The following is a 27,979-nucleotide window of genomic DNA, read 5'->3' as shown; positions in this document are numbered from 1 at the left end:
ATTAGTTTAGAAATGATATGCATCGACTCTAGAGTAGTGATCTAATTCAGAGAAATCACATGAGCTAGAAAAGCATCCATCTCCAATGGGACAGATATTTGGGAGAACTGTCAAATTCTGGTTCTCATCCTCTCATTATGATTCTGTTTCACTTCTAGCCCTGAGTGACCCTGGAAGGTCTAGGTTGACCGTTCAACCCAGACCTTCAACAGAAATGAAGGTAAAGTTACCGATAAACCCATTAAGAACCAAGACATAGAACCCTACCCTGCTCTACCAGCCTGACAACCATTCACCAGCTCAGTGTGAACACAATTGTTTATAGCAGCAAGTCCTCCTAATAGCATTATATTGACCAATTCACATTTCTCTATCTTGCCCATCAGGTAACATGAGAGATTATCAAATGCTTTAGGGATATTAGGTTCGCCTTATAATTCTGTAGTTTACTATCCAATTCAATACATATCCTTTGAAAGCATATTATATACAAGGAGTACTAAGAAGATTTTGGCTGCACATGTAGGAGTTCTTTGGAGTTTGAGTTGGTCAGTTGATTCTGATTTATTCTTCCATGTATAGCCTTGTTGCATCGCTGGCTAACTTTTGACATTAAGGAAGCTTTACTAGTGAAAATAAGAACATCTCTCTGATAAGTATCCTCCACACAGCAATTGGAGGGCTGGAATAGTTGAGCAAGCAATGTGGAAGGAATTTGAGCAGCATGGACTTAAAGCTTAGGAAGTCAGGTAGGTCCCTCCATCCTAATGGGAATGCCAGGGGCTTGGAAGAAGCCTTTAAATGTAAAGATCATAGGAAGTCAGCAGGGAGGTGAGCATGGTGGGGAAAACTTTCAGACTGGGAATTTTTTAAAGGGCCCAGTAAATGACAGGGGGTGATAAAAAGGTAGGTTCTTCGTTCATCCATTCATTCATTTATTCATTCAACAAATATATATTAAGGGCCAAGTAACTGTTCTAGGTGCAGAAGATATGGGAATGAATGAAATGGATAATTATCCATGTCCTCATGGAGTTTATATCAAATAGTGGAGTTGATATTTTCTAGTGGGTTATATAGTACCTAGCTACTCTTAATAGGTTAAGGAAGCACTTGGAGAAGGCATTGGTAGGTAAGTAATGGGAAATTCTGTGCAAAGTGTTGGAGTACTATACCCTTTGAGGGGACTCCCAGCCATTCTGTTTCAAGCTCAGTTCTCATGTTTAAAATAATGGATGAACAGTATGATAGGAGGACAGATGGAAGGAGATTCAGTTGGACTCATTATACGATGCTTCTTTCAGTTACTGAAAAAACTGACTTTAACAAATAAACATTGATGGGATTTGTGAATACATTATGGGGAACTTTGGAGAAATTAATTTTGAATAGGAGTTTGAGTCATTGAACTTACACTGAAAGTTCCAGGTGTTTTTGTAGTTGCCTTAACTTTAATTTTTTATTTTTTTAATTAAAAATTTTCATTAAAAACAGTTAACATTGTTTTTCAAATTCATGTACCTTGTTTATTAAGTCAAATTCTAGAATTATATACTGCCTACAATAAACAAAAGGAAAATCAATGTTGTGTTTTTTATTTTATGAAATTGAAAATGATAGAGTTTAAGAACTGTAAAGCTTATAATTCTGTATTCATAATCTGCTAATTTGTAGAAGTCATTTGGGGTTGAATTCATGAAACTTGACATAAAACATGTCCTAGTGGTTTCAGAAGCACTTTCCCCCTAATGAGATAAACAGAGATATCAAAGACAGTGGGACATAAATACTTTGTCATTTTTCTCCCTGCAAGAAAAAGAAAGTGGAAGAATTGATAGGAATTCATTGGGTCTGCTCTTCACTCTGCTAATGATTTATCTGCTTCCCCTGTTGCTTATTCTCCATGAAATTAATAGTCTGTACAGGACCCACCAAGTTCTACCTGACACAGAAGTAGATTGATGGTTTTCTTCAGCTCATTTGTAGATCAAAGTATTGTTTGTGTTAGGATAATTATCTCCCAGGAGCAGCTATATCTTGGGAAGCTGAGAGGGCAGCATGGTTTCTCCTCCCCAATCCGGAAATTCACATGTTGTTCTCAGACCTTCTCTTGGGCCAGAAGATGTTGCTGTTTTCTTGGCTGTTCTGGAGTGTTCTTAAGAGGTCTTTTTGTTTCTTTCTCTAGGCAAGTTGCCACTGAAATATTTTTTGAGCATCACCCCATATTATTCACAATTATTCATCTTTATAGTATGTGCATGGACTGTTGTATTAACACATTGTATGCATCATAAAACAGAAAAGAAAAACAATTTTTGAAGGGATGTGGTAATAAATATAATTAGAAGTCAAACTATTTTTATCCCACCTGCCAATGGATTGCTTGTGTACCCCTTGGCATGTACACACCCCACTTTGGAGACTTCTTCATCTCTGATTGGCAGAGAAGGGAGTGATTTTTTCCTATCACAGCTGAAATTTATGTTGGGTCTCCCAGTGCACTGCTATAGCATGCACTTTTCTACTGCACAGGAGAGAGAAGAAAATGCTTTTTATTTCATATCATTTCTGGATGTTGGGTGTGGTATTAAATGAGTGTTTTTTGATTAAGCAACTGCCAGCTGATGCTATGCAACTCATAATGACTGGATTTGTAGTTTGGTCTTCTCTCACAGTGTATCGAGGCTGAGCATATCCAAGTGTGATGGTCTTGTGTTTCAACACATTTTATTGCTAACTCTCATGAAGGTTGTCTTGAACAGGAGTTAAATTCTCACTTGCCATTCTGCTAGCAAAAAAAAAGAAAAAAAAAAAGGAAGAAAAAGAAGGAATTTACTTCCGTTCTTAAGTCTGCACACAGGAATTGTCTTTTAAGAGTAATTTGTAAACACAGAAGTAGATGGTGCTTTCAGTGGTTTGTGATAAAAATAGCCAAAATCGTTGACATTTTCATTCACCATGTCTCATGGATAACATTTAGCAATGGCCTTGAGATGGGAAAAAACAGTTTTTGCTATGTCATAGAAAGTTCACATCCAATTATACCCGAATGGCTGTGATTTTATTCCTTAGCTACTGATTTTTCTTCAAAGCTCGGGAAAAAAAAGCTCTCGAACTCCATCAGGCAGACTGCTCATAATTGCAAGTGTTCTTGATTGCCATAGAAGAAAAGCTATGGCTGGGGAGCACCTGGACATGACAATCCATTGAGTGAGTAATGGAACTCCCAACATTCACATCAAGTGTGAGATTTTGGACTCGGTAGTGGGAACACAGAAGGAATTTAGGTGAGTCCCAGGGTTTTCCTAACGGTTCCCAAGAATGAACTCTCTTTAATCTCCGAGTACATCTGCAATGCAGTGTGCCCCCAATATCCCATCTTTGATCTCCGCCAAGCAAGCTGTGACCTCGGTTTGGGTGCCTCCTCATTCCTTGACCCCACCTTCTGCCAACCCTATCTTTCAGAGAAACTCCACTGTCCTTTGATTATCATTTGTGTGAATTTCCAGGAGGCCCATTTTCTTGCTTTATTTTCTGGTTAAAAGAGTAAAAATAATCCGATTGGGTCATCCTCTTCTCTTCCCAACCCCATAATCACTGGCAATTGGTGGGATGGAAGAAAAAAGTTGAGAACAACCAAACTGGAGAATCAGCAAATAATACAAACAGCAAATATGTCATGTTTGGAAAAAAAATCTTTAGCTCAATATTTTGGGGTAATTCAGATAAGGTCATTTTAACTAAGTAGACTTGCTTTAGATTTAAAATTTTTGTTTTTTGTACAGTTAATAAATAAACACCATACCACTAGTATTGTCTAAAGCTTTGGGCAGCTGGTTATATATACTTTTAATCAAAATAAAGGCATTTGTAAACAGAAAATGGACTTTATCTTCAAAACCCGGTGAAATTTATGATAGTGTAGTTTTTCACTTTCATATAGAGTGTCTCTGTGGTTAAAAGTGATTGCAGTGATTAATGTGTTTAATTGCAAGTTTTAACTAAAAGGATGTAACAAATTCTTGGAGCATGAGTGAGTTGGTGTCATCGTCATGAAGCTGACAGCCTTTGTTTGCTGCAGAGTATTGGGAAACTACATGCTGCACTCGATCTTTCTTGTAACTCAGCCAGATAAGCTGATTGCAGACCAAACAATAATGTCACAGGGACATCCATCAAGGCATGTGTTAGCAAGTGACTAAAGGGGAACAACATAAACCACATTTTAGTTTCCGTTACCTAGAATTTCCAGAGACACTCTGAATTATTTTCTGTAACTTGCTGGATGTCTCCCCTCCTCTCTTTTGTTTAGACTTTGAAATAGTTGCTTATAGATAAAATCAAGCAATTCATTTCTTCCCCTAAGGACCTGATGGACGTAATATGTTCCTTTCTCATTTCTCCAAGTTATCTGACACTCTACAGGTGGAAAGGAAAGAGACTCCAGAAATATAAGTGGGAAATTCTTAATGTATAGATTATTCCAGAAGGCTTCATTGTCCTTTTACAACAGGTCACACACAGTGTGACAACAGGTCACATTGTCCTTTTACAACAGGTCACACACAGTGTGACAACAGGTCACATTGTCCTTTTACAACAGGTCAACACCGATGCTTCCATCTGCCATGCAAATAAGCACTGGCTTGCATACTTAGTAGCAGGATAAACAGGAGAGGGAGGGCGAGTTTTATTTGGTACAGGGGAATGGGAGTGTTTGCTTCAATCAACAGTCGGTCACAAATGTTACTGAGCAGTAGAAGAGAAATGTTCCTGAAAATAAGAGGCTGCTTAGTGAAGGATATGGGGTCCTGAATCCTTTTAGTTCCCTGTGGGGGTGTGTTTTCCGCCACCACACCCAAAGCAGTGAGGAAGAGGGTCTGACTATGTGGGAGTGGGCTGTTGTTTAATTTGAGTTTGAATGCCATTTTTGAAGCCTTCACATTTTTGAAAACCGTTTACAGTAATGTCTACAATTGTCATGGAACTTTAAGCATGCATCCTGTTAGATGTTACTCAGTGACGTTACCCTGAAAAACAATAGAATCGATGGCTTGTCATATGGTTGAAAAATTATGAAACATATTATCAGAATGATCGTTTGACCTAGCAGAAAATAAACCATAGGGGGAAACAAAAATCAGAAATATGATGGCCATTCATAGAGTAATTAAGTCTAGGCCAATTGGAGTCCAGTATTTGTTTTTATGCCGTGGATACTTAAGAATCATTTATTTCAGGTGATTTAATCCATGTTGGCATCTAACAGATTGTAGAAAGACTGTGCTTGGTTGTAAGTCAATGGAAGTTTGGTTGAAGGAGGCTAAACGTAACAAGTATTAGAAAAATAGGCTGAATTACAAAGAGTGGCAGGAAAAGCGTCAGTGAATGCTAACACGATCGTTTCTGAAATGTACTGTCAGGTGCTCAAAACAAACCAAACAAAGGACATGAGAAAACTGTTTACTATTCAGCAGCAAAAGATAAACTCCAGCCGGAAGATGTGTGCTGAAGAAGCATCAAAGTCACGTTGCATTTCCTTTACTCTCACGGGTCCCCTTTCTTTCTGAAGGAAATTCAAATTGGTGGGAGGAAAATGCATAAACACATGTAGAATCAAAGATTCATAGAGTTGAAAGGAACTTCGAGCACTGATTCTCACCTGATTTGTGTACTGCGATGCCCGGGGTAGGTGATTTTCACTTGCGCTACAAACTCCTGTCAATTACACGTAATTCAGACATACCAGATGTAATTCCCTCCTTTTCTCTCTGGAAGCATGTTATCAGAACACCTGTGGGCAAGGGGGATGCTATTATCAACATAGCTTGAATCGGTTTTAATTTATAAATCATTTGGACAGGGAGGCCCTTCAGTTTTGTATAGAAGAGGCTTGAGTACAGCAGTCTGGTTGGCCGTGGGGAGGGGGTTTGCACAGAAAGCATGTGGGTTTTATCTAGATTGTGTGTAGTTTAGGAGTGGGTGGCTGGTGGAGATGATGGGCATGAGTCCTTGAGCCCTTCAGAGTCCTCCCTAGGTACCACCCCTGATTTGGAAAACTGGGAGCTGTATTAAAAACGCATTCATTGCCTGTTAGCCCTCTGAACAGGTCCTGATGCACATGATTTGGGAAAGTTAAAAAAAAAAAAAAGGGGAAATCATAAAAAGGCACACTTTTGTACACCCTCTAAATGTGACAGTTATTGAAATAAATATGTCTGAGGGCCTCTGAAAGGCATTAAACAGAGCGATCCCCCTATTCTCTTAACCATGCATACAGATGATTCCACAGTAATATTTTGATTATGCTGTGGGGGAAATTGAGTGCTTCTTACTAATAGGCCCTAGATATTCCATTTGGAAATTTGTGGCATGAGTGCTTTTTAGAGCCTGTTTTATATCTAAATTACCATATAGTTCTTGTTTGAACACTTTTCTACTTCTACTTACAAATAAAAATGGCAGCCTATTTTTTTTTTTCCTGACCAGGTATGCTCCACATATGTAGTTTTCTGGCATTATTTTTGTATCTGCCCAGATCAGGTGCAGCAGTATGTCCGATTAGGTATGCAACATCATAATTTGGGTTATGGGTCTAGTTTTTAAGAATGCAATTTAAAAAAGTGCTTGACAGTTATTTCCTCAAGTGGGCTTATCAGTTAAGGGTCTTTTAGTGCCAAATAACAAACAAAAAGACCAAATAAAGATGGTTTAACCCACAAGGAAAATGTACCATCCTGCATAATAAGAAGCCTCTGCACCCAGGCTGGTTAATTAAAGAGGTTCTGTGCCGTCGGGCTTTGGCAGCTGCAGCTTGTCTCTTCCTGGTCACAGCAGCTCCAAGAATCACTTCCTCACACAGCAGTCTGAAGGCTGGGGAGGAGGAGAGGCCATGGATATTGGTTTTTACAATAACTGTAATTTCCCGGAAGCCCTCCAGTGGGCTCCTCCACAGTTTTCGTTGTCAGAGTTACGTCACATGGCCACTCCAACCCAGTCTCTGACAATGTGCAACGGAATGACTGAGATTCCTTTAGACCAATTGTCTTAATTTCCTAGGGCTGCTGTAACAGGGTGACTTAAAACCACAGAAATTTATTATCTCCGGTCTGGAGGCTGGAAGTCTGAAATCGAGCATCGGTAGGGCCAAGCTCCTGAGGTCTGTGGGGAGGAATCTGGCCTCTGGTGGCCCCAGGGTTCCTTGGCTTGTAGAGGCAGAGGCTCCTCATATGGCCACCCTCTTGCTCTGTCTCTCTCTGTGGCTCCTCTCCCCCTCTTATAAGGACAGGGGTTGTTGAGGATTAAATCATATCCCCTTCAAAAGGCTCATTCGGGTCCCAACCCCTGGTCCTGTGGATGTGACCCCATTTGTAGACGGGCCCCTTGTTGACGTTGGTTAAGGTGCACCCTGACCGAATGAGGATGGCCTGAATCCAACATGGCTGAAGTCCTTGTAGGCAGAGGAAATTGGACATGGAAGGAGAAGCCATAGGGAGCAGCTGGGGAAACGAAACACCAGCCATATTGGATTAACGGCCCATTCTACTCCAGTATGTCCTCATCTTAACTTGCCTATTTCCCTCTGTAATGAACTTATTCCCAAAGAAGGTCTCCTTGTGAGGTACTGGGTACGAGAATTTCATCTATCTTCTGGAGGACACAATTCAACCCATAACAGCCAATGAAGTTTCACCCCCTGGGGCAGGAGAAGGGGCTCCTCAGGAAGCCCTTGGCTACCTGATACCCAAACAGACTCAAGGTAAGCCAAGGAGGAGCGGCTGCTTGTATGGACAACCACTGAGTCCGCCAGGGCAGGAGTGAATCAACATCATCCATAGGGAGGATGGGACTGAGAGATAACCCGGATTTCTTGCCAACTCTTCCAGCTTTACCACCTTCCCTCTCCACGTCCTGCCTGGTGGACCGTGGATGTGTTCTGAAAGCCTTCTGCTTTTCTTTCTGAAGAGCTGTTTGTGACTCTTTAATCTCTAGTGACTCAGAGACCACACAGTTGTTTCTAGGGAGGCTTATTTATAATGAGTACACTTTTAAAAATGGGATTTAAAATGCTTGCAATTATGCATTTCAAGGACTATCCATATACTCGGAGATCAGATGGGGCAATTGCTATAAGTTTGATACACAGTGGCTTGGCGGGTCAGTGCTTCTCCGCTGCACAGCCTTTGCCGCCCCCTCCCACTGCTTTGGAGAGGAGCTTTGGGCCGGTCGTCATTCTGAGCATGCCCCTCCCCCTCTGCAAACCAGTCCGATTTATTAAATCTGTCCAAGCCACAATATGACTGGCTTTAATTTCTTGGAAGAAAACAACAGCGACAGACGGCATTCAAATCCCTGGACTGCTAACCGTGATGACCATCGCAGCTTCCCTAGTGCATCTATCTGTAACTGCAACAACTTGGAGGAAGAAAATGAGCAAATCACTCTTTGCTATTGCTCATGTCCTGGTGTGCTGATAGAGGCACAAGTTCCAAATTTGAGAAACTTAGCAGTTCTTACTTGAAGTTAGACAGTCCCTGAAATTTCTGTGAAGAATCGTTTGCTTTTTAAATTACAACCCTGGAAGGCACCATAGGAGGGAGCTTGTGGCTGGGTGTTTGCAGGAGTGGGAGGGAGGAAGGGTGCATCAAGGGGGACCCGTCACCTCCACAGGGATGTTCAAGGCAAACCACTCCTGTGACCTCACATTTCCTGACAGAATCGCTAATGCTCCTTTGTACCTCTCATTCCAAACCAATAGGCCTATTTAATAAAGCTTGATACCTCCTCAGAGCAGGAATTACAAAGCAAGAAAACAATCTGAACTGTTGCAGCTGGGCTGAGCTAGCAGGATTTTTGCACAGAAGTCTCAGAAGATGGTGTTAAGCCACAAGCTATGTGGGTGGGCATATATTTGGCCCACCAGCTTGCATGCCAACTTTTAGGTTCAAAAAGAAGAAAATAACAGGAAGAGCAGGCAGGAAAGAAAAGAACGGAGAGAAGAAGGCCACGAAGAAAAGTAGGAAGGAGCAAATGGGCAACTATTTGGTGGATCTTTGGGGAACCATCTCTGTATTAGGTACATTTATCTTTCTAAAGTACTCTCACGATGCCTTTCCTTTGACCAGAAATCTCTGATGGGTTCCTCAACAAGTTAAACATAGAACTACCATATACTCAGCAATTCCCCCCTTAGGTATATAGCCAAAAGAATGCAAACAGGTGTTCAGACAAAACTTGTACACAAATGTTCAGAGCATCACTATTCATTCACCATAGCCAAAAGCTGGAAATAACCCAATGATCACCAGCTGGTGAATGAATAAATAATATGTGGTGTATCTATACAATGGAACATTATTCAACCAGGAAAAGGAATGAAGTTCTGATACATGCTACAACATAGAAGAACTTGAAAATATTATGCTAAGTGAAAGAAGTCAGATGCAAAAGGCCACATAGTGTATGATTCCACTTGTATGAAACACCCAGAAGAGGCAAATCCTTAGAGACAGAAAGCAGGGAAGGGATATGGAGAGTGACTGCTCAATGGAGGCAGGTTTCCTTTTGGGGTGATGAAAAGGTCCTGGAAATAGATAGTGGTTATGGTTGCATGACATTGTGAACATACTAAATGCCATTGAATCTTACAACTTAAAATGGCTAGAATGATTAAAAAAAAAAAAAAAAAATCTCTGTTTCCCACTGCCTATAGCTACAAGTCTAAACTTCTTAGAAGGTCATCAAAAAACCTTCACCATTTAGCCCCAGCTACCTTTCTGGTTACATACAAGGCCACTTCTCCATGGAATCCAGGATCTGGCCATCATTTCCCTTGCTACTTCCTCAATACACATACCCTTTCACTTCTCCAGGGCTTTGCTTGTTGATTGGGGCAGGGTCTCCTCTTCCTTGAAAGCTTAGTGCCATTGTTTTTTCCTTTCTACCTTTTACTGACCCTGACCTCAGCTCCTCCTTCCCTACAGAATTAATTGCTCTGTTACCTGGGAACCTCCCCCCCCACCGTGTGCTTTATGCACTATTCGATTACAGTACTTTCCACATTGTATTATGGTTTGTTTCCTTGTCCATTTTACTCTCTACCCTGTACTCCTTAAACTCAGGGACAGACACCACGGTGATCTTTTCACAGAATGGCTGTTGAAAAAATTGAATTTGCTTGATTCAAGTCACAGTCAGATTTGATTGCTACTCTCCTCACCCCTCCATATTTTTCATTCAATTCAAGGAGAAGGAAATGGGAGGAATTATACAGTTTTCAAAGACTAGGACACTAATAACTTAATTCAAAGAAGACAAAGTACTTGGCATTTTTAAAAAGTGGTAATAGTAGTAGATGTAACAAAAAATTTACAGCGTGCTTTTATTCTAGAAGAATTTAAAAGAAGTCAGTGTGACCTTAGTAGAGAGTGCTTCTTCATGGAGGATTTCCTTCATAAAATGTTCTGAATCCTTAACTGAGGGCTTATATCATTATCATTATTTAGGTGTTCTAGTCTGTTTGCCTATCTACATGGGAAGTCCCTGCCTTCAAGGAACTATTCCTTTGTCTTTGTTTTCTCACAGGGCCTGGTAGAGTGCTTTTCAAATAAGAAGACTTCAACACACCGGTATTATTTTGCAGAATTCCTTCTATGTAGCTCCTTGTACAGTTTTGGCTTGTTAAATATTCTTATTTCAATAAAAATGTTGCAAGCCAAATTACATAGTTCCCTCAGCCAGTAAGTGGAATCTCTGGAATGAATTGCTAAAACACTCTTGGTTGCTGCCCTTCGATAGGTTTTTAACTGAATTATTCTGCTGCTGTGTGTTACTTGGCAGTAGGATGGCTCTTGTTTGCTGAAGAAAGCCTGGAGAATCATGGGGGTAAGTGAGTGCTTCAAGTAGCTGTGCTTTTCCAGAGACCAAGGGCTCTGCTGGTTTCTGAAGTGCTCTCCCTGCTAGAAAGTTTATTTTGCAGCGTATTGAGGTGATAGGAGTCAGGAAACTTGGAGCATCTTCTTTACTCTGCTATTAACTAGTTTTGTGAGCTTGGGCAATTCACCTCATCTCTCCTGATCTTGATTTTCCCATTTGTAAATGTAGAGGTTGGACCCATTTAACCTGTCAGGATTCTTGCAGCACTTACCAGCTGTAATTATAGGATGCCTAGAAAATAGCAGCTTAATTAACTCAACAAAGTATAAGGGATAGAAAAGGTCATTCTCTCTATAGGTAGGTAAGCCAAGATTGAAGTCCTTTTCCTCTTTTCAAAATGTTCTGCCACATCTCTTTCCTTTGTTCTTTTGAATGTGACATGCTTTCCCATTGCTAATTTTCTTTTTTGTTTCCTGAGGGTTCAAAGGAGAAATCAGGACCTTCTATATTTTTCCAGGATTTCTGTTCTGTGGGAGCAATGTTTGCCATTGGGTTGGAAGGACTCAACTGTATAATAAATTTTTTTCTTCTTAGATGATTTCATAGGGAATTGGTAATAATCAATTACATCAGGTTTTAGGAACTGGAGTTTGAATGTATAATGGAGATCAAAAAAGGAGTACCCTTTAGGAAACTGCATAGTGAAATTTTGCCTTACTGGCTCATTTTAAACTTCCTTGAAGAAGTTTTAAAATTATTTTGATGAATGAAAAAAATTGTGTACTTTTTGGTATTATTACTACAGAAAAAATTCTAGGTTTATCTTTGCTTCATGAAAGTCTTTAATACTCATAGTCTTTGTGAAGTCAGAGTCTACAGTTGTCTATTAATTTGTTTTGTTCAAAAGTTTTAGAGATGTGCTTTCTGAATTTAATAATCCACTGTGTTAAATACCTGGAAGATATATATGATCACTTTGATTTAATTTATATAGTGAATCTTGATTATTCATTTCAGCTTCTTTTTTTTTACCCTCAAATGCTATTTCTAGGTGGTGCGCCATGTATTGTAATTGGCATAATAGCTAATTTTACGGAAAACCCTATTCAAAAAATTTGAACATAAGACTTTTCTTGACCCCAAATTTCTTCCTTTATGCAGATGAAAGACATACCCTTGGGAAACTTCTTTGGTTATAAATGGTACTGATTGTAGCTCCAGATCGGTCGCTCAACCCCTGATGTTTAATAGAACCAGTTGCCTTTCACAGAAGCTGGGATTTGGTAGACAAGCCCGTCATCTGCGGTCACCCTCCTCAGTGTCAGTCTGGTTCTTATCGAGAGAGCCAGAGTGTGACTTCGGACAAGATGTAGATGTTCTGAGGTTATGAGGGACCCCCTCACCTTCGCTCCAGTCATAAGCGTTTTGCTCATTTGGAAGACTTACTCAGAAGAGAAATCAAAGAGGAGGAACATAAAGCTGGGGCAGAGACACCTCTTTGGAAGGATGAAGGGGACAGCTGTCAGATTATGATCCTGCTTTGGTCTCTTGATTTGGGAATATGCTTCTTAGAAAGTTTCTCCATTCTGTTGGAATTTTGATTTTGTTTTTTTCCTTTTACAAGCAGTAACGCTAGGGAAGAGTCCTCCAGAATCTAAGGGGAAATTATGAGCTAGGAAACTGAAGTTACTCTATTCCAGCATCTGATGAGGAATTCACTAATGCATGGAATATGAGAAAAAAGCACCTTAAACTTACACGGAACCTCCTTCCACATAACTCAAAGCAGAGTTTTAGAAAGAGAAAATGGAGACGCGTTCTCAGACTGTGCATATGCGATCAGGAAGAGTAACATGGGTCTGCCGATAATCACCAATGCGTGTCCAGTGGAGAGTGGGCTCCTGTGGCGGAGGCTGGAGATCAGGGAACCCTGGGAACCAGCAGCTCCAGGCCCAGCTCCTGCTGCTCCTGCCACCAGTGGGACCTTGGGCACATCGTGTAAACTTCTCTAGACTCAGTTTCTCATTTGTAAAGTGAAAGACTGGACTTCATGATTCCTAAGAGTTTTTCAAATCATTACATTCTATGATGTATTTAGAGCATCAGGAAATATAGGGTGAGTTTTCCAGATAGCAAAAACCTACCTTTCTGTGAGTCAAAATGTGTTTTTATCTTAACTGAAGAGATATATTTATTCCATGCACATCCCTGCCTTCTGCAACAGAGAGTCCTAAATTTAACTTTTCTTAATGACTCAAGGTTATCATTTTGATCTATGATGTAATAGTTAGGCACCCTTAGGGAATATAGAAGTGTGTAGAGCTGTAGTATAATTTAAAACTAAGTGATGCAGTCTGCTATCTTGTAAAAAAAAAAAAAGATTGTGCTTGCTCTGAATTTTTTTTTATGCTTGTCTCTTTGCCAATGATCACTTCTTTTTGTTTTCCATTGTTTTCCTCTAGTTGTCCTTTTTCATCGTCCACTCCGTTGCTCTAATGGTCTATGAATGGGGGGCCATAGATCAAGCAGGTTAGAATTAGGCCTGATGTTAGGGCAAATTGTCCCTAGGTGAGGTTTCAAGAGGTGCTTCTCTAGTGAAGAGGTTTGGCTTTTGGACTTTACTGTAACTGCCTGTGACCGTGGGGCATTCTTCTGTATGGCAATAAGGGACCCTTGGATACATACAGGGTCAGGGTGTATGACACTTCCTGTTTGCAGGATGATGAAAAGTTTGTGACCATCTTTCCTAGAAGAGAAAATGAGAGTGAGAGCTGGGCAAGATTGGTATAGTCCAAGGAACTATAAGAGGGTTCAGACATATTAAAGGGTCACAAGAGGGCAGATGCGCAGGGTCCTTGAGGACCCCAGTGATTGACAGGCACAGCCAGATCTCATTTGCTGGGCATCCCACTCCGGCATCCTGTTCACGGCATTTGCTTTGCCAGCCATTCTCCACCATGACAGCCCATTATCATCCTTAAGATAAGCAAATTCTGGGCGACTGGTGGTGGTGGAAAAGTTCAGCCCATGGATGCTGAACTTCTAGTTAATCGTTTTTCATTGATCCTCAAGACTACTTGTGGTAGATTAAGAAAATGTAAATTGGTTATTCATTTTTTGTGTATTTATCAGAAAATGCTTCTTTATTTGCTTGCAAAATACAGTATCATACCATCCATTTCAGCATAAATTTGGACACTGACTAATTTGGATTAGTTTAATCTCCAAGCCTGGCAATTTTGGGAAGCCTCCTACCTCCTCCATGCTCCTTCCCCACAGTCTCACCTCACCCCCCTACCAAAGCCAAAGATATTTAGGGATATGGCAGCCATATTAGAAATACCACTGTGTTTCTCTGAGCTTTTCTGCAGTTTTAAAAGAAATCATTGAAAATAAGCAACATAAAGGCAAGTGTCACCTAGTGGGGGGTAGGGTGGGTGGGAGGGCCCTCTTTGCTGTGTTTTTTGGGCACACATGGAAGAGAGGCAATATGTGCAGTTGGGCCTGGTGCTCTCCTGGAGATCACAGCTCACCTGCCCAGGAGGTGGCCAGGAGGGCGCCAAGGGCAGGAGGGAGCCAGCAGTGTCTACTGTCTGTAGCTGCAGCTTCATCTAAGATTGTGTTTATGTGGCTCTTGAAGGTGATGGGAGGCGTGGGAGGTGATCAGCAATTAAAGAAACAGGCGTGTGTCACAACCATGTATCACTTCCTTAGCTTTTTCCTCTTTTAACCCAATCAGTTATGCATAGGGATGGGCCCAGATGTGGAAGGAGCTTCTGCTTTCTTCCCTTCTAATGCCGGCCCCTCCTCACTTCTAGAAAGATGCTATCATAATTGAGCTCAGGCCTGTGGAATTGCAGCCCCTGCAGCTAGAGCAGTGCAGCCTGCAGCCTTATTTATCCAAGGCGTTGGATTGACTTCTTTATTGATTTGCGTTGATAATCATGCAGTCTGTTGGGCTGTTTCTAATTATTTTGGCTATCTTAATTATTGGATTGTGAATGATCTGCCCTGTTCAAATAATTTCTCAGCAAAAAGAATTGAACCAGCTGAAGAGTGCACACATCTACCGAGTTGCTCTCTGCTTTTGCCTCTAGCTCTTTGTGTCATGTTAAATGAATCATTTTACTTCCCTGTTTTCCACTTTCCTCTCTGTGAATACAGAGAGAATGATATTTATCTTGTGGCTTAAGATTTAGGGTCACTAAATATCAGGCACTATCAAAATATAAATTGTTGCTATCAGTTTGATAGGGCCATTCATGCTGCCTCCATGTACTTTAAATCTTTATTTTTTCCTCATTATGAAAGTAACACATGCTCACTGTAGAAACTGCAGGAAGTGGTAAAGAAGAAAACAAAAATCATCTCTAAGCCTACAAATAAGACATGTATCTCTGTTAAAAGTTTGATGTATTTTCATCCAGTCTTTATTTTTATGCAAATGTATACATAAAGACATATTTGAGATAATATGATATATACTGTTTTGTATCCAGCATTTAGCTGCAAGAATTTCCCAATTTTAATCATTTTTAATGCATACTATTTTGTTGTGTGGATGCGTAGTCTGGTTAACTAATCTTTCTGACTCCAGTATCCCCTCATATCCCTTGTTTATCCAACAGACAGAATCATGTATCTAAAATAAAATGATCACATCACTATCTGCTAAAATCCTTCTCTGGTTCCTGATGACCTATTGGATGAAGCCTGAAGTGTGGGGAAGGAGGTCTTCTCACTGGCCTCTACTCACCTGGCCTCCTAGTCTCACACTTTATGTTCCAGCTTTACCAGCCTCCTGTCCGTCCCTGTAATTTTACCTTTAGGCTCACCGCTCCACCTTCCCTTTTGCTGTTTTCCTGTCTGGAATGCTCATTCCACACACACCCCAGTGCTACCAACATGTTCCCCTTACCCGACTGGCTCTGATTTGGTTTTAAAATTCATTCCAGGAGGGCTTCTCGAGTCTCCCCTGACCACTGGGAACCTCTTTTTTCTTGGCAGTTCTGTAATGGCCTTTTTGTATCTCCATCACTTAAATTATCACTACCCACCTCCAATCTGTTCTCCATGCTGTAACCAGAGTGAATTGTTTTTTTGGGTTTTGGTTTTGGTTATTTGTTTTCAAAAATCATTTCTGATCATGACTTCTGATATAAAATCTGTGGTGGCTTTCACTGAGGCTCACAATAAAGACCAACTCTCCACTGGCCTTCAGGCCTTCCCCACCTTCTCTCTAGCAACATCTTCTATCCTCTCCCCTCCCCCTCTGCACCCCAGTCCCTCAGGCTTCCTGTTCCTGCAGCTCCACCTCAAACCCGTGTCTGTGCTCTTCCTTCTGCCCAGAAGGCTAAGCCCACTCATCCTGATACCTCGACCTTCTCTGATTCCCTTGGGGCTGGGGGGATCACAAGGTCAAATTGTTGAGCTCTTCAATAAATGGGCTAGATAAGACCAGGTAAGTTAGATGTGACCAAGTGGGGTGCAGGTGATCATGCATAAAAAGTGCCTGGTCTCCTCTCGTCCTTGAACACCCTCAGAGATAAGTATTATCAGCCCCATTTTACAGATCAGCTAATACTAAAAATTCATTTGCTGAAGGTGATAGAGCCATAGTTCAATGTCAGGCCAACTTCTGGGGGAGGGAGGAAACGGGGAATGAGGAACATGCTAGTCCAGGCTGTATATTAGGAAGTGACAGACCTCCTGGTATGGGGTGTGCAGAACCCCATACCAGGAGGTTTGTGTGTCTCAGCAACAGTTTTGTTCGTGTGTCTCAGCAACAGTTTGGCAGCAGGCTGGCTCATTGCCAGGTCTGGAACCAATCAGGCAATGAAGTGGTGCAGCCAGAAGCAGGGAGCCCTGCAGAGGCAAATTTCATCTCTGCGCATTTATTGTCCCAGAAATTAACGGTGCCCTCTAGGCCTGTTTGCACAGCCCTACCCAAGTAGGGGCAGCAACTGGCCAGGGTACTGGGGTCCTCAGAGACAACTGAGCTGAGCTCAGAGCAGGAAGTTATCAGGTGCTCAGACTTTGGAAAACTCACGTACTTCTGAGCCCTGCCAGAGCTAAACAGAGGTGACTTTTCCACCCCTGGCCCAGGGCATCTTCAGTTATCCCAGGAGGCGGCATTTGGATTGTGCAATGCCCTGGAATCTTAGTGATCCAAACACAGGCTTTGAAAACCAAACAAAGGCAAAAACCAGAAGGCTTCTGGTAAAAGAGAATAATCCATACGGGATGTCGTCAGAGAATTAAAAAAAAATTTTTTTCTTCGGAATTTTCTTAAATTAGGTTTTTCTTTTAATTACCTAGTTATCCTTCAGAAGCTTGGAACAGTCCCATTCCTTATCAACATATTCCTTGTCAATTATGCACAGGCTCAGGCTTATGGTGCCGAGGGTGATGCTAAGTACGAGGCAGCTGGAAATTTCCCCCCCTTGGGGTGAGAAGAGTGATTGGAATGCTAATGCACTGCAGCTCTGGGTTGGCGCTGGTGGCTGAAGGGGACTGAGCTGAGCGAGCTGGGGCCTGGGGGCAGGGTGGGGAGCCGCTGGAGGTTCACTGCCCCTGCACCGAGGGCAGCTGGGGTGGAGCTGCTGCACCAGGCCAACAGGGTCTGGGTATTGCCTTCAGTTTTGTGATACTGGTAAGTTGTGCCTCCCCAGATCTCCAAATAGCTGATTTACTTGTTGAAGTGATGCTCAGCAAGACTGCATGTTGGCACCTTTTTTTTTTTGTTTTCCCTTCCTAGTTGGCTATGTCATCCATGCTGCTTGACACAAAATTAGGGCTGGAATCCTTTTTGTGGGCATGTTCTGATGAGAGGTGAACTGACATGAGGATGGTGTGTGTATGTGTGTTATGAGATACAGTGAGCAGTGCAATAAGTTGCAGGACTGGACAATATGCAAGTTATCTTGTCCTTTCCTTGTCCTCCAGCTTGGCAGTCTGTATGTCCTTGTTAGGACTAGATGTGATGAGAACAGGTGGTAAACAGAAAGGGAATTACAGCTCTCCTTCACTCTGTCATTGACACTGGACCAGAAGTATATTTGTATTTCAGGCTCAAGCACCTGGTGATTATTTGGACTGTTTGAACTATTTGGGCGATTATTTGGGTAAGTGGGTGAGCTCTGGCAGGAGAAGAATGGGAAATTCAGTTTCTCGTGTGCAACCATGGCGGTGGACCTCCTTGCCCCACCCATAGAGACCGTCCCACCTGGAGGTGTCAGTTCCATTTGGTCAAGCGTGATGTTTCCTTTGCGATGCCCCCGATTGGGGGGTTTGTGTGTGTCCAGGGCTCTTGGACTATGGAGAGGCAGAATTCCTTCTGCTCTTGGTCCTTGGCCCCACCCCACCTTCCCACCCCATCTTCTCTCTTCCCTAGTCGTTGCCCCTTCTGTTTTTCCATAGCCCCAGTCTACCTGAAAGCCTGCTCTGCAAGCAGGTGAAGGACTCTTTGCATGCAGAACTTTGGACAGTGGTTTCCTGGAGTCTTGTTTCTGTTTCATTGTGGGCAAGGGGGGCAGCAAGGTGTCAGCGTGAGAGCAGAGGGGATGGAAATACACAAATACTATGACAACAGCAATGCCACATGTCAATCCATGCCTGCCCGTGCTGTTCTTGTCAGTTTAAAGGGATTAACTAGGCATGATCAGGCGTAGGCATAGTGTTTCTTATCTGACAAAGTCTTTTAAGATCTCTAAGAATTAGCTTTGCAGGCAGGCCCAAATTCATTACCAGCTCTGCCGATTGCTGGCTGTGAGACTTTAGGCAGATTATTTAACCTCTCTGAGCCTCTGTAAAACAGAGGTAATGATTGAAACTATCTCACAGGGAAATGCGAGTAGAGCTCTCAGCATAGAACCTGGCGTATGGGAAGTCCTTGGCAAATTATCATCACTACTTAGTTTTGTGGCTTTGGGCAAACCCCTTGAGTTCTCTGTGCCTTGTTCCCCTTATTTGTAAAATGGGAAGAATGTCTACCTTATGTAATTTACAGAGATGTGTGAGAAGGCACTTAGAACAAAGCATAACATGCTATATAATAAATAAAAGTGATTATCATTTTCCTATGACTGCTCTAAAGCAATACTGGTGGTCTCAAAGGTGTGCTTATCTTGCTGCAGACTTATGTGCGACTTAGAGATGGCTGTGGTGCTGTCACAGGGAGCAGAACACATGGGAGCTAGTGAAAGAAGCAGCCAAAGACAGAGGACCCTGCCCTGTCGTCTCCCTGCTACTACAAAAGGCTTTGGGATTTGGCTTCTCCCTACCATAAAATTCTTGCCACTGGAAGGCAGTGACTGCCATCCTTAGATCTTGTTGGAGTGTGTCTTTGAAAATTCATCCAGTTTGTAGATTTTATTGCCCTCTCTTTGTCTCCCGGCACCTATTTGGCCATCTAACCACCAGAGGGTGGGCTGAAGAAGTAAAGGAAAATGAAATTCAAACTTACCATTTTTCTTGATCATTGCTTAGAAAAAGGTGAAAATATTGTTTAAAATTACTTCAGTTAACATATTGTTTTTTGAATTGATTTTGCTAATCCATATAAGCCCACAAGCACAACTCGATCAATTATTGAGCTGGCTCTATCTCAGATTCTCTCTTAAGCTCCTGAAGGCTGGCTTTAAAGGGGTTCCTCATTTCCATTTATCCTGATATGTAGCTGTGACACATCTCGTCATAAATCCAGCAGCCCATCTGGTGAAGGGGACATGAGAACATTGTTCTCAGTAGCAAATATGTTTAAAAATTTTTCTCCCAGTCTGTGCAGAGCTATTGCCCTTGTCTGTATTTTCATAAATTAGCTGTACCAAACGTTGCTCTCCTAATCTCTCTATGTAGTAGTAATTAGTCAATTCAGCTTGATCCAGGGTTCATTTTTGTAAAAGAAAGAAACTTCTGAAACCGTTGCTCAATTAGAAGGATTCCAGCAAGATACCTGGCAGGGACCAACAGTACATTGTTTTTAAGGATAATTTGCCCCAATTGCTGCCGACGCATTCCAAAGGAGGCTCTTTTCAAGGAAGCTGCTCTTTTCTGAGTCTTTGGGAAACTGATGAAGCCATCAGTGTTTCTCGGTGATCCCATGGCAGGTGGGGAATCTCTCCCGCTCTCTTGGTTTCAGAGTTCTGGTTTAGTTTTACTTTACTAGTTTTACATTTTTGTGGTGCCTTATTTGGATTCAGAAAGTGGGTCCTCAGTCTGTGGTGCTTGCAAAATAAATGTTTGCTGAATGAATGAATGAATGGGTGAGTGAAAGAAAGAATAAATGACGAGGTGATTGACTTTTGATGACAAAAGGTAGTGATTGATACTTGGCCACTTATATCCTCTCAACGGCTGGAGGATGAAATTGCAAGAAGTTCCAAAGTCCCTCAGTCAGGGCTCGTACGTCACGGGTTCTGCTGGCAAAAAGGGGAGGGGCCAGCGAGGGGACAGACGCTAATGGTTATTGGGCATCTCCTGGGTGCTAGGCACGGTGTTAGGACGTGCATGCATATTAAAATCTCACTTAAGTCGCATTACTCTGTTATTTTACAAATGAGGAAATAAAGGCTCAGAGTGATTGAGTTGATTGCTCTGAGTCACACAGCTATTTTCCAAGCCAATATTCTAGTGCATGCTCTCACATGCTGATTCCTATACACACATATTAAATGCAGAAAAAAAAATGGTTCCCAATATTTGGGAGCACACGGGCTTAACCTTCCTATTTTAAAAAAGTTATTTATTTTTTTATCATCACTACTTAGTTTTGTGGCTTAGTTTTGTGGCTAAATATTATCAAATATTTCCTTTATTACTGATGGTCACACTAACTAAAATATAGATCTATTGGAAAGGGAAGAAAGTGTAGGTTTGCTTCCCACATTGATGGGATGCCTTCCTAATCCAGGAGATTTTAACTTCAAGTGTATGTAAACCATAGCTTTAGACCATGGACGATTAAGGCAGCTTTTGTTCTGACTGTATGGATCTCTCTGAGGTCAGCGTGTTGTGACCAGAGCAAGAGTCACCAGCAGTGACTATCAGCCAGTCCCCACAGCGCGGTTTTCTCTGCGCACGGGGAGGTCCCACAGTGTGTTGCGCTTTAGCATCCCTGGGTTGACAGCCCTATTCAGTTTCATATAAGACAGTGGCTCAGGGAACAAGGTACGGGATGGGGTGTCACTGCTTTCCTCCAATGGCATAATCGTGTCTCTTTTACCTACACCGGCAAGTCTAACGTGAAGAAAAAAGAATAGGAACTGGGTCCACATTGTGGCTCTCCTGTCTCTTGCTAGAGAGGTGGGTAAAGAGGAGGAGGAGAGGGGAACTGGGAGGAAGAGAGAAGCAGTGAGCACTCCGCTGGGGCTGAAATCTGCCATAAGCCACATAAAATCACATCCTCTCCTGAGCCTCAAGTTGTAAATACCTCTCTCACCAGCCAAGTCATCAACTATTTGCCTTGGTGGTTTTGTGCAATTGAGAATCCCTGTTTTAAATTTTTAAGTAAATTTTATTACTTTTTATTGTAGAAGCAACATAATAACTATGGTAAAGGAGATTTAAAAATTAATACAACAAGCCAGTGGTCATCCATCACCCTAATCCAGTGACAATTGCCACTTTTGCACAAGATCATGCTTGATTGACCGTGGATAGTTCTGATTTGCTCCACTGTCATTTAAAAAAAAAATTTCTGGTGATGATGTTTGCCATCTCTGACACGGGCTCAGTCTGTCTGACGTGTCATTGAACCCTCCCTCTTTGGCCCCTAGGAATCTTCTGCTTGCTGTTTGAGGAAGTCATCTGAGTCTTTCCTTTAAGAAACAGTACAACCTTACATCGTTTGAACTCGGGGTTTGTTCAAGCAAAGAAAGTAGCAGTAGTAATAATGACAGGAGCTTATACTAATGGTATTATAGGATTATTTCATTTAATCCTCCTTATGTGTTGAATATACTACCACTGTCCACTTATTAGAGCTGAGGTGACTGATGCCCAGAGAGGTTAAGGAACTTGCTAGGGGCACACAGCTAGAGAGTGGTGAAGCAGGCCTGCAAATCCAGACTGTCTCGCTCAAAAGAGAATATAGGATGAACAAAGTTGTAATTCCACAACGACTGAAAAGTTGATTCTCCATTAATAATAAGGAACAATTATGGCAGAACAAGATAGTATGTTATTGAGTGGCTATTTAAGCAAAGAATAACCTTCCCACCTTTCTGGCACCCCTATACCAAGCACCCTCTCTTCATTCGATTTTACTCTAACTGGAGTCTTATTCACCTTCATCTAGAAAGCTCCCCTCTCCAGTATACCACAGCCACCAGCCACATGTCACTACTGCTGCACACTTGCGATGAGGCAAGACTGAATGGAAATGTGCTGTAACTGGAAAGCACACCCCAGATTTCAAAGTCTTAGTGTGAAAAAAAATGCAAAATTTTCATTAATAATTTCAAAATATTGCTTGCATGTTAAAATTTTAAAATATTGAAATTAATTTCACTTGTGTCTTCTTTTATTTTTCTTTAATATGGCTACTAGAAAATTTTAAATTATATATGTGACTTGCATTATATTTCTATTGGACCGTGGGTGCTCTAGACTTACTAATTTTGTGCTTCCCTCTTCTCAATTTTGGAGAGTTGGTGAAGGGTTTGGTCCTCAAAGGCTTTACCTTTAGGGCTGGCTTTGGCCAGTTGAGGCTCTTAATGTCAGTGTTAGGCCACAAAATTTGTTGTACTTGGTTTATTTATAAAGTGAGGAATGTTCATACCCAGTAAAGGAGGTGATAAGAAAAACATTTTCTTTTGTCTGCTTAGCACCTATTTTCCTCCAAAATCAAATCTTTGAGAAGAACACACTGCTTGCTCCCCTGCTCTTGTGAACCCGTAATCCATCTTTCCTTGCAAACTGGGATGTTTGCCGGTAGAGGTGGCCAGGAAAAGAGTTCTCTGCTTTTCTGCTGATAGGCCGGGGATGGAATTCCGAGTTGCCTTGAAAATGTTTTAGGAAACAATGTCTACGGACACTTTCCTCTGCTGGAGAACGTGACATCCACGAGCTGCTGTCAGTAACTGCTTCCGACACCTCTCTGAAACGTCACACACCTGGGAAAAAGAAGCCATGGCTTCTGCTCCTAAGGAACTTGGGACCTTAATAGAGAGGTGAACTGTCTCAACTATCAGGGAATGACAAAGACTGAAGAATCAAGAACCGCTTGTGTGGTTCATCCTGCACTTCTGATATAGAGTCAGAGGAGCCAGGGATGGGCATTTTGAAGGCTGTAGGCCTGGAGGGCTTAGTAAGTTTTGGATGGTTTTAAGGTAAGAGCCATAGGTGAGGGATAGTCACAGAAATGAGCACAACAAGGTGAGGGGATACTGGGAGCAGTGGCAGTAGCCCCTGGGGACGAGTCACAGGTAAGTGTGAGTAAGTAAGGTGATAGGTGCAAGCAAGGTAGGGGGTACAGATGGTGGGGTTCTAGAGTCTTGGCTTGATTTAGGGGGAAGACAATTGCATATTCTTGGACAGGGGCATGACAGAGCCAGACAATGAAAGCCGTTGTCTTATTTCTGAGGGACCAGAAACGTTCTCCTCTTCTATTTGTCTAAGTGTAGAAGTTGCCACATTGGCACGGCATTAAAGTTATTTAATAAACAATTATATAGTACTTACCATGTGCTAGGCATTCTACTGAGTGATGGCATCTAGTTAAAACTTAATAACATGGTTTTGTTTTGATTGTACTTATTTTTAAATAAGTGCAAAGTTAAATTAGGGCGAGTAAAAATATTTCCCATTTACAGTAATCAGTTTCAAGAATTGTATTAAGTTGATGATACTGTAACAGGGAGGTGGATATAGCAAAAACTGTAAAGATTTTCATATTCCATTCTACACTCTTCAAAGGCCCCAGATCTTCACATAGCAAGTTTATCTAGCAGTGGCATGCGGGGAGGGTTGGAGGATGGAGTGAATAGTGCCAAAGAGGCCAGTTAGCAAACTCTTCAGGGAGTAGAATGATGGGAATCTGCAGTGAGGTGGTGAGAATGGAGAAGAAATACAAGTGCTGATGGTTGGGCCATTGTTCAGGAGGTTGTTCATGTGCTCCTTATCTCTGTGCACTTGGGTTCATCTGTGATGCCCATTTAGGGCACGGGCTCCTGGTGGTAGCCATAGTGCTGTACAGTGAAATTGGGCAGGTGCCAAGAGGTAAGTCATAATCAGAAAGCTAAAATTTATTGAATTTTTACAGTGGGCCACACCCTGAATTACATCTTTCATTCCTCGTAATAACCCCATGAGGTATATGCCATTATTACTCTTCCTACACATAAGGGAACTAGAGCTCAGAGAGGTTAAGTAATTTGCCAAAAGTCACACAGCTGAGATTTAAACTTGAGTCTGTCACGCCAAGGCCTTTAGCTACCATGTATACTGCCTTGTCATTGGTTGGTACTAATAAGTTTTTACAGCATCCTTTGCTGTTTCTCAGATTTCTCCCTCATTTAAACTATAGTGTGATTTTCTATAATTTAGCTTGAAGCTGGATTCATCTACATTAGCAATGGAAACAAGAGAAGTTCATCAGACTGGAAGGCTCATTCCTAAGCCCTGAATGACATATTTATATATCTTATTCTATGGTTTGTATCTTCATAAAAGTGGCTCTACTTGGCCCTTTAAGAAGCAAATTAATTCCTAAATATAGACCATAACTTGTTCATTTCACCCTCTGCATGTTTCTTCCCCCCATTGTGTGATGCCATCTGGTGCTATGAGCTCATGGTTTTTGTGCTCCCTTCCAAGAGCCAAATTCATTGCTCTCTAAACCCAGAAAGCCAGTTCATTCCAAAGTTTGCATGCATGGCATTGAAAAAATTTGAATCTGACGCCTCCTTGTGGATTTTCACAGTATCATTCCTTCATATAACATTGCATGAAACCTGTCTTTACCATCATCTATGTATATATGCTTAATTGTCTTTTCATCAAAAGGGCCTAATTTGGCAAGCCATCAAGTAACTACAGGTTTTTCCCTGTGTGATTTTTGTGGTTTCGTTTTTGTCTGTTTTGTGTGTGGGCTGTAGGAAGTCAAACCTTAATAGTATGCTTTTATCTTCAAATCTTTTTGTCTTTCTGCTATAACAGTTGAACAAGTGTTTAAGGACCAGGAAATAAAACAGCTAATGGCAGGTCTGGACACTGCAGCTGCTCTGTCCTTCCCTCCCACTTTTTCTTCTAATTCTGCAAGTCTCTAATCATCTTCTAATGGAGTGGAGTGCCAGGACCATAGAGCATTTTCTTACAGACCCAGCTGAGGGGCTCTGGGCTCACCACCAGACCCTGGGTCTTTGGAATCTTTGGGTACTGGTCTTACTGCCCCATCCAGACCCCCTCACTCTCCCCACCTTCTTTCTCTTCTCCTTTCTGAGTTTTGGGCAGTTTAAATTGAGCCTGGGAGCCCAGGGGGAGAGGAAAGGTAATTTGGCGATGTGAGCGCTGCTTCCCTCATTCCTGGCACACACCGGACTCCCCTGGGGAAGCAGGAGAGCCCCAGCCGGCTGCCCACCTCCTTCCCGCTGCCTTCCCTGCTGGCTGGGAGCATGCCTGTTGCCAGCAAGGGGCAGAGGAGAAGATGGGCTCTGAGAATATTTGCAATGATGGAAAAGGAACCACATGTTTCCCTAGCACAGACTCTCTCCCAGGTAAATCCAATGTGTGGACTTCCGAGAAACAGCGTCTATGAACCAGTGTATAGGTCATACTTTATTGTTCCTTGCATGTCTTAATTTTTTTCACTGGAAACTGGACATTTTCAATATTTAATGTGGCAACCCTAGAAATTAGATTCTCCCTCCATAGAGTTTATCGTGGCTATTGTTGTTGCTGTTTGTTTCTTGGATGACTTTACTGAACTAATACTGTGAAGTCTGTATTCTTTGTTATATGCAGCTTCTGAAGTCTCTGTTTGGTTAGCTCAGTGGCCAGCTAATGAATGGGCAGAAATATCCTTAATCACTTGGAATCTATAAGTCTCCTTGTCTTTGCAAAGGGGCTGGGTGTGCGTTGGGGCACACCTTGAACTCTGCTTTAGCCTTGACTTCCTGCTTGTGCAGAGCCTCTAGGTTGGCCAGAAGATGAGTATCAAATGGGGTGACAGTTTCGAAAAATACAAATGTAAGCTATTAATGCTTTGCAGTCCCGTTATCTGCTATTGTACTCACACTTGACTGTTTGCTTTTTGAAAACACGGCGTTTCATGACTTACAGACACCTAATGCATATGCAGACTCTTGCTCCTGTCCCGTCTTGACCACATCCTCTAACCCTAAGACCTCACATCCACTGCCATGGGCCCATGTTGGAAAAAACCAAAGAGAAAAATAAAGGAGCTTTGAGCTTTTGGAGAATATGTGGTTTCAGAGAGGAAAAAAGCTTCCAAAAATCAGAGATAGCCGTAGGCAATTTTTCTTTAAGTGAGGTTAAGGACTATCTGCATCAGAATTACTTGGGATGTTTTTTTTTTTTAAATTCAGTTTCATAGGCTCACCCCAGATCTTTTGATTTAGAACATCTGGGGTGGGGTTCAGGCATCTACATTTTTAACAAGCACCCCAGGTGATTCTTATACACACTGCCTGAGAACTTTTCAGTGAAGATGATCCTATAGGTGCAAGTGACCTGCTCAAGATGCAAATTTGCTCAAATATCAATTTCTTCCTTACAATGCCTGAATTTTTTAATCTCAATTTTTTAAACTAATTCAAATTCCACCAATTAAAATTTTATTTGCATTGATGAAGATTTTTTTTTTTTAACAGCTGTCAGGGTTAAAGGACTAACATTCACTCACAGCTTTTTAAAAATGTATTCAGATGGTATTTTCCCGAAGGACTGGCCAAGATGATTTACAATGAGAAAAGGAAGTCTGTTTCTGTTGTTTTGTTTTTGTTTTTTTTAATTTGAATTGAAGGTAGGTACTTTTCATGGGTTTCAGAAGGCTTTGGGAAAATAGGTCCATGTGAATTGCTGCAATAAAAGCCTGTGGGTGGAGGGGGTGAGTAGAAAAGCCAATGGGTACACTTATATTACAAATTTTGTTCCTAGGGCTGGCCATGTGACCAGAAAAGGGGAGGAAAATTTTTTTTCTGTCCCCTCCTTCAATATTACTCTTTCTCTCAGGATCCAGAATTTAGGCTAGTACAATTAATATTAAGGAATTACATACAGTGCAGCTGCTCTAGGGTTAAATAGGCATTTGTGGATTGTCTGGAGACCTAATCACCATCTACCTAAACCACCACATAGAAGGTTGTCTTTATGGCAAAAATGTCTTCTGGTTTCCAAATAACTATCTTCCTCATGAACTCTTGGATGTAACTCATTTGCAAGTTGGACATTAGGTCAAATATCAGTTAGAGACATGTAATTTATCTAGGCTAACTTAAAATGCCAAATTTATTTCTCCCAACCATCTGTATACTTTTAGGTCAGTTTTCTCTGAGGAGTTTTGTGTTTAGCTAATACAGAATTAGTGTTGTGAAACAATTAGGGCCGTGTAAATCCTATAAAATTTAATGCAATCCAAAATGCAACCTGATTTTAAACAATATTTCATGTTTTAGGTTTTTACTGCTCTGGCTTGTCTCCATTGATGAAGATAATCATTCCCCTAATCAACCCAGTTTATGTCATTCTGTTTTATGTCTCCAGAATTCTATTACAAATAAACAGACTGGTAAATAGCGTTTCCTTTTTCCTTCAAGGTATCGCACAGCGATGCACAGCTATCAAGTATCACTTTTCTCAGCCAATCCGCCTACGAAACATTCCTTTCAATTTAACCAAGACAATACAGCAAGATGAATGGCACCTGCTCCGTAAGTATTTCTGGGGAAGGGTCAGAGAGGAAATGGTTATCTTTCTCAACAAAAAGCATTCCCACCAGCCCTCTCAGGTTTGGGCAAAAAAATGCTGCACTTTTCACCTGTGGGCCCCTGGAGCCAGTCAAACGTGGTAAGAGATTCAGAGGATCATTTTGCTGTGATGCAGATACAACTTGTTCACAGATCAAATGTGTGAAAATCAAGTGTGA

General features: G+C 41.6%; 1 protein-coding gene across 4 annotated transcripts in view; it reads left to right on the top strand.

Annotated features, from left to right (window-relative positions):
• Window positions 1-27,979, top strand: part of TMEM178A (transmembrane protein 178A) — a 297,669-nt gene that overhangs the window by 244,160 nt on the left and 25,530 nt on the right. For all 4 annotated transcript variants that reach the window (XM_037807763.1, XM_037807761.1, XM_037807760.1 and 1 more), the window contains exon 2: window positions 27,651-27,764. In XM_037807763.1, the coding sequence (XP_037663691.1) occupies window positions 27,751-27,764 (14 nt within the window). In that variant the 5' untranslated portion in view covers window positions 27,651-27,750. The remainder of the gene's footprint in view (window positions 1-27,650; window positions 27,765-27,979) is intronic.

Source organism: Choloepus didactylus, chromosome 17 (assembly GCF_015220235.1).
Source record: "Choloepus didactylus isolate mChoDid1 chromosome 17, mChoDid1.pri, whole genome shotgun sequence".
In the NCBI taxonomy this organism is placed as follows: Eukaryota; Metazoa; Chordata; class Mammalia; order Pilosa; family Megalonychidae; genus Choloepus; species Choloepus didactylus.
The sequence above is the reverse complement of the archived record's forward strand: the minus strand, read 5'-3'. Positions and strand labels throughout refer to the sequence as shown.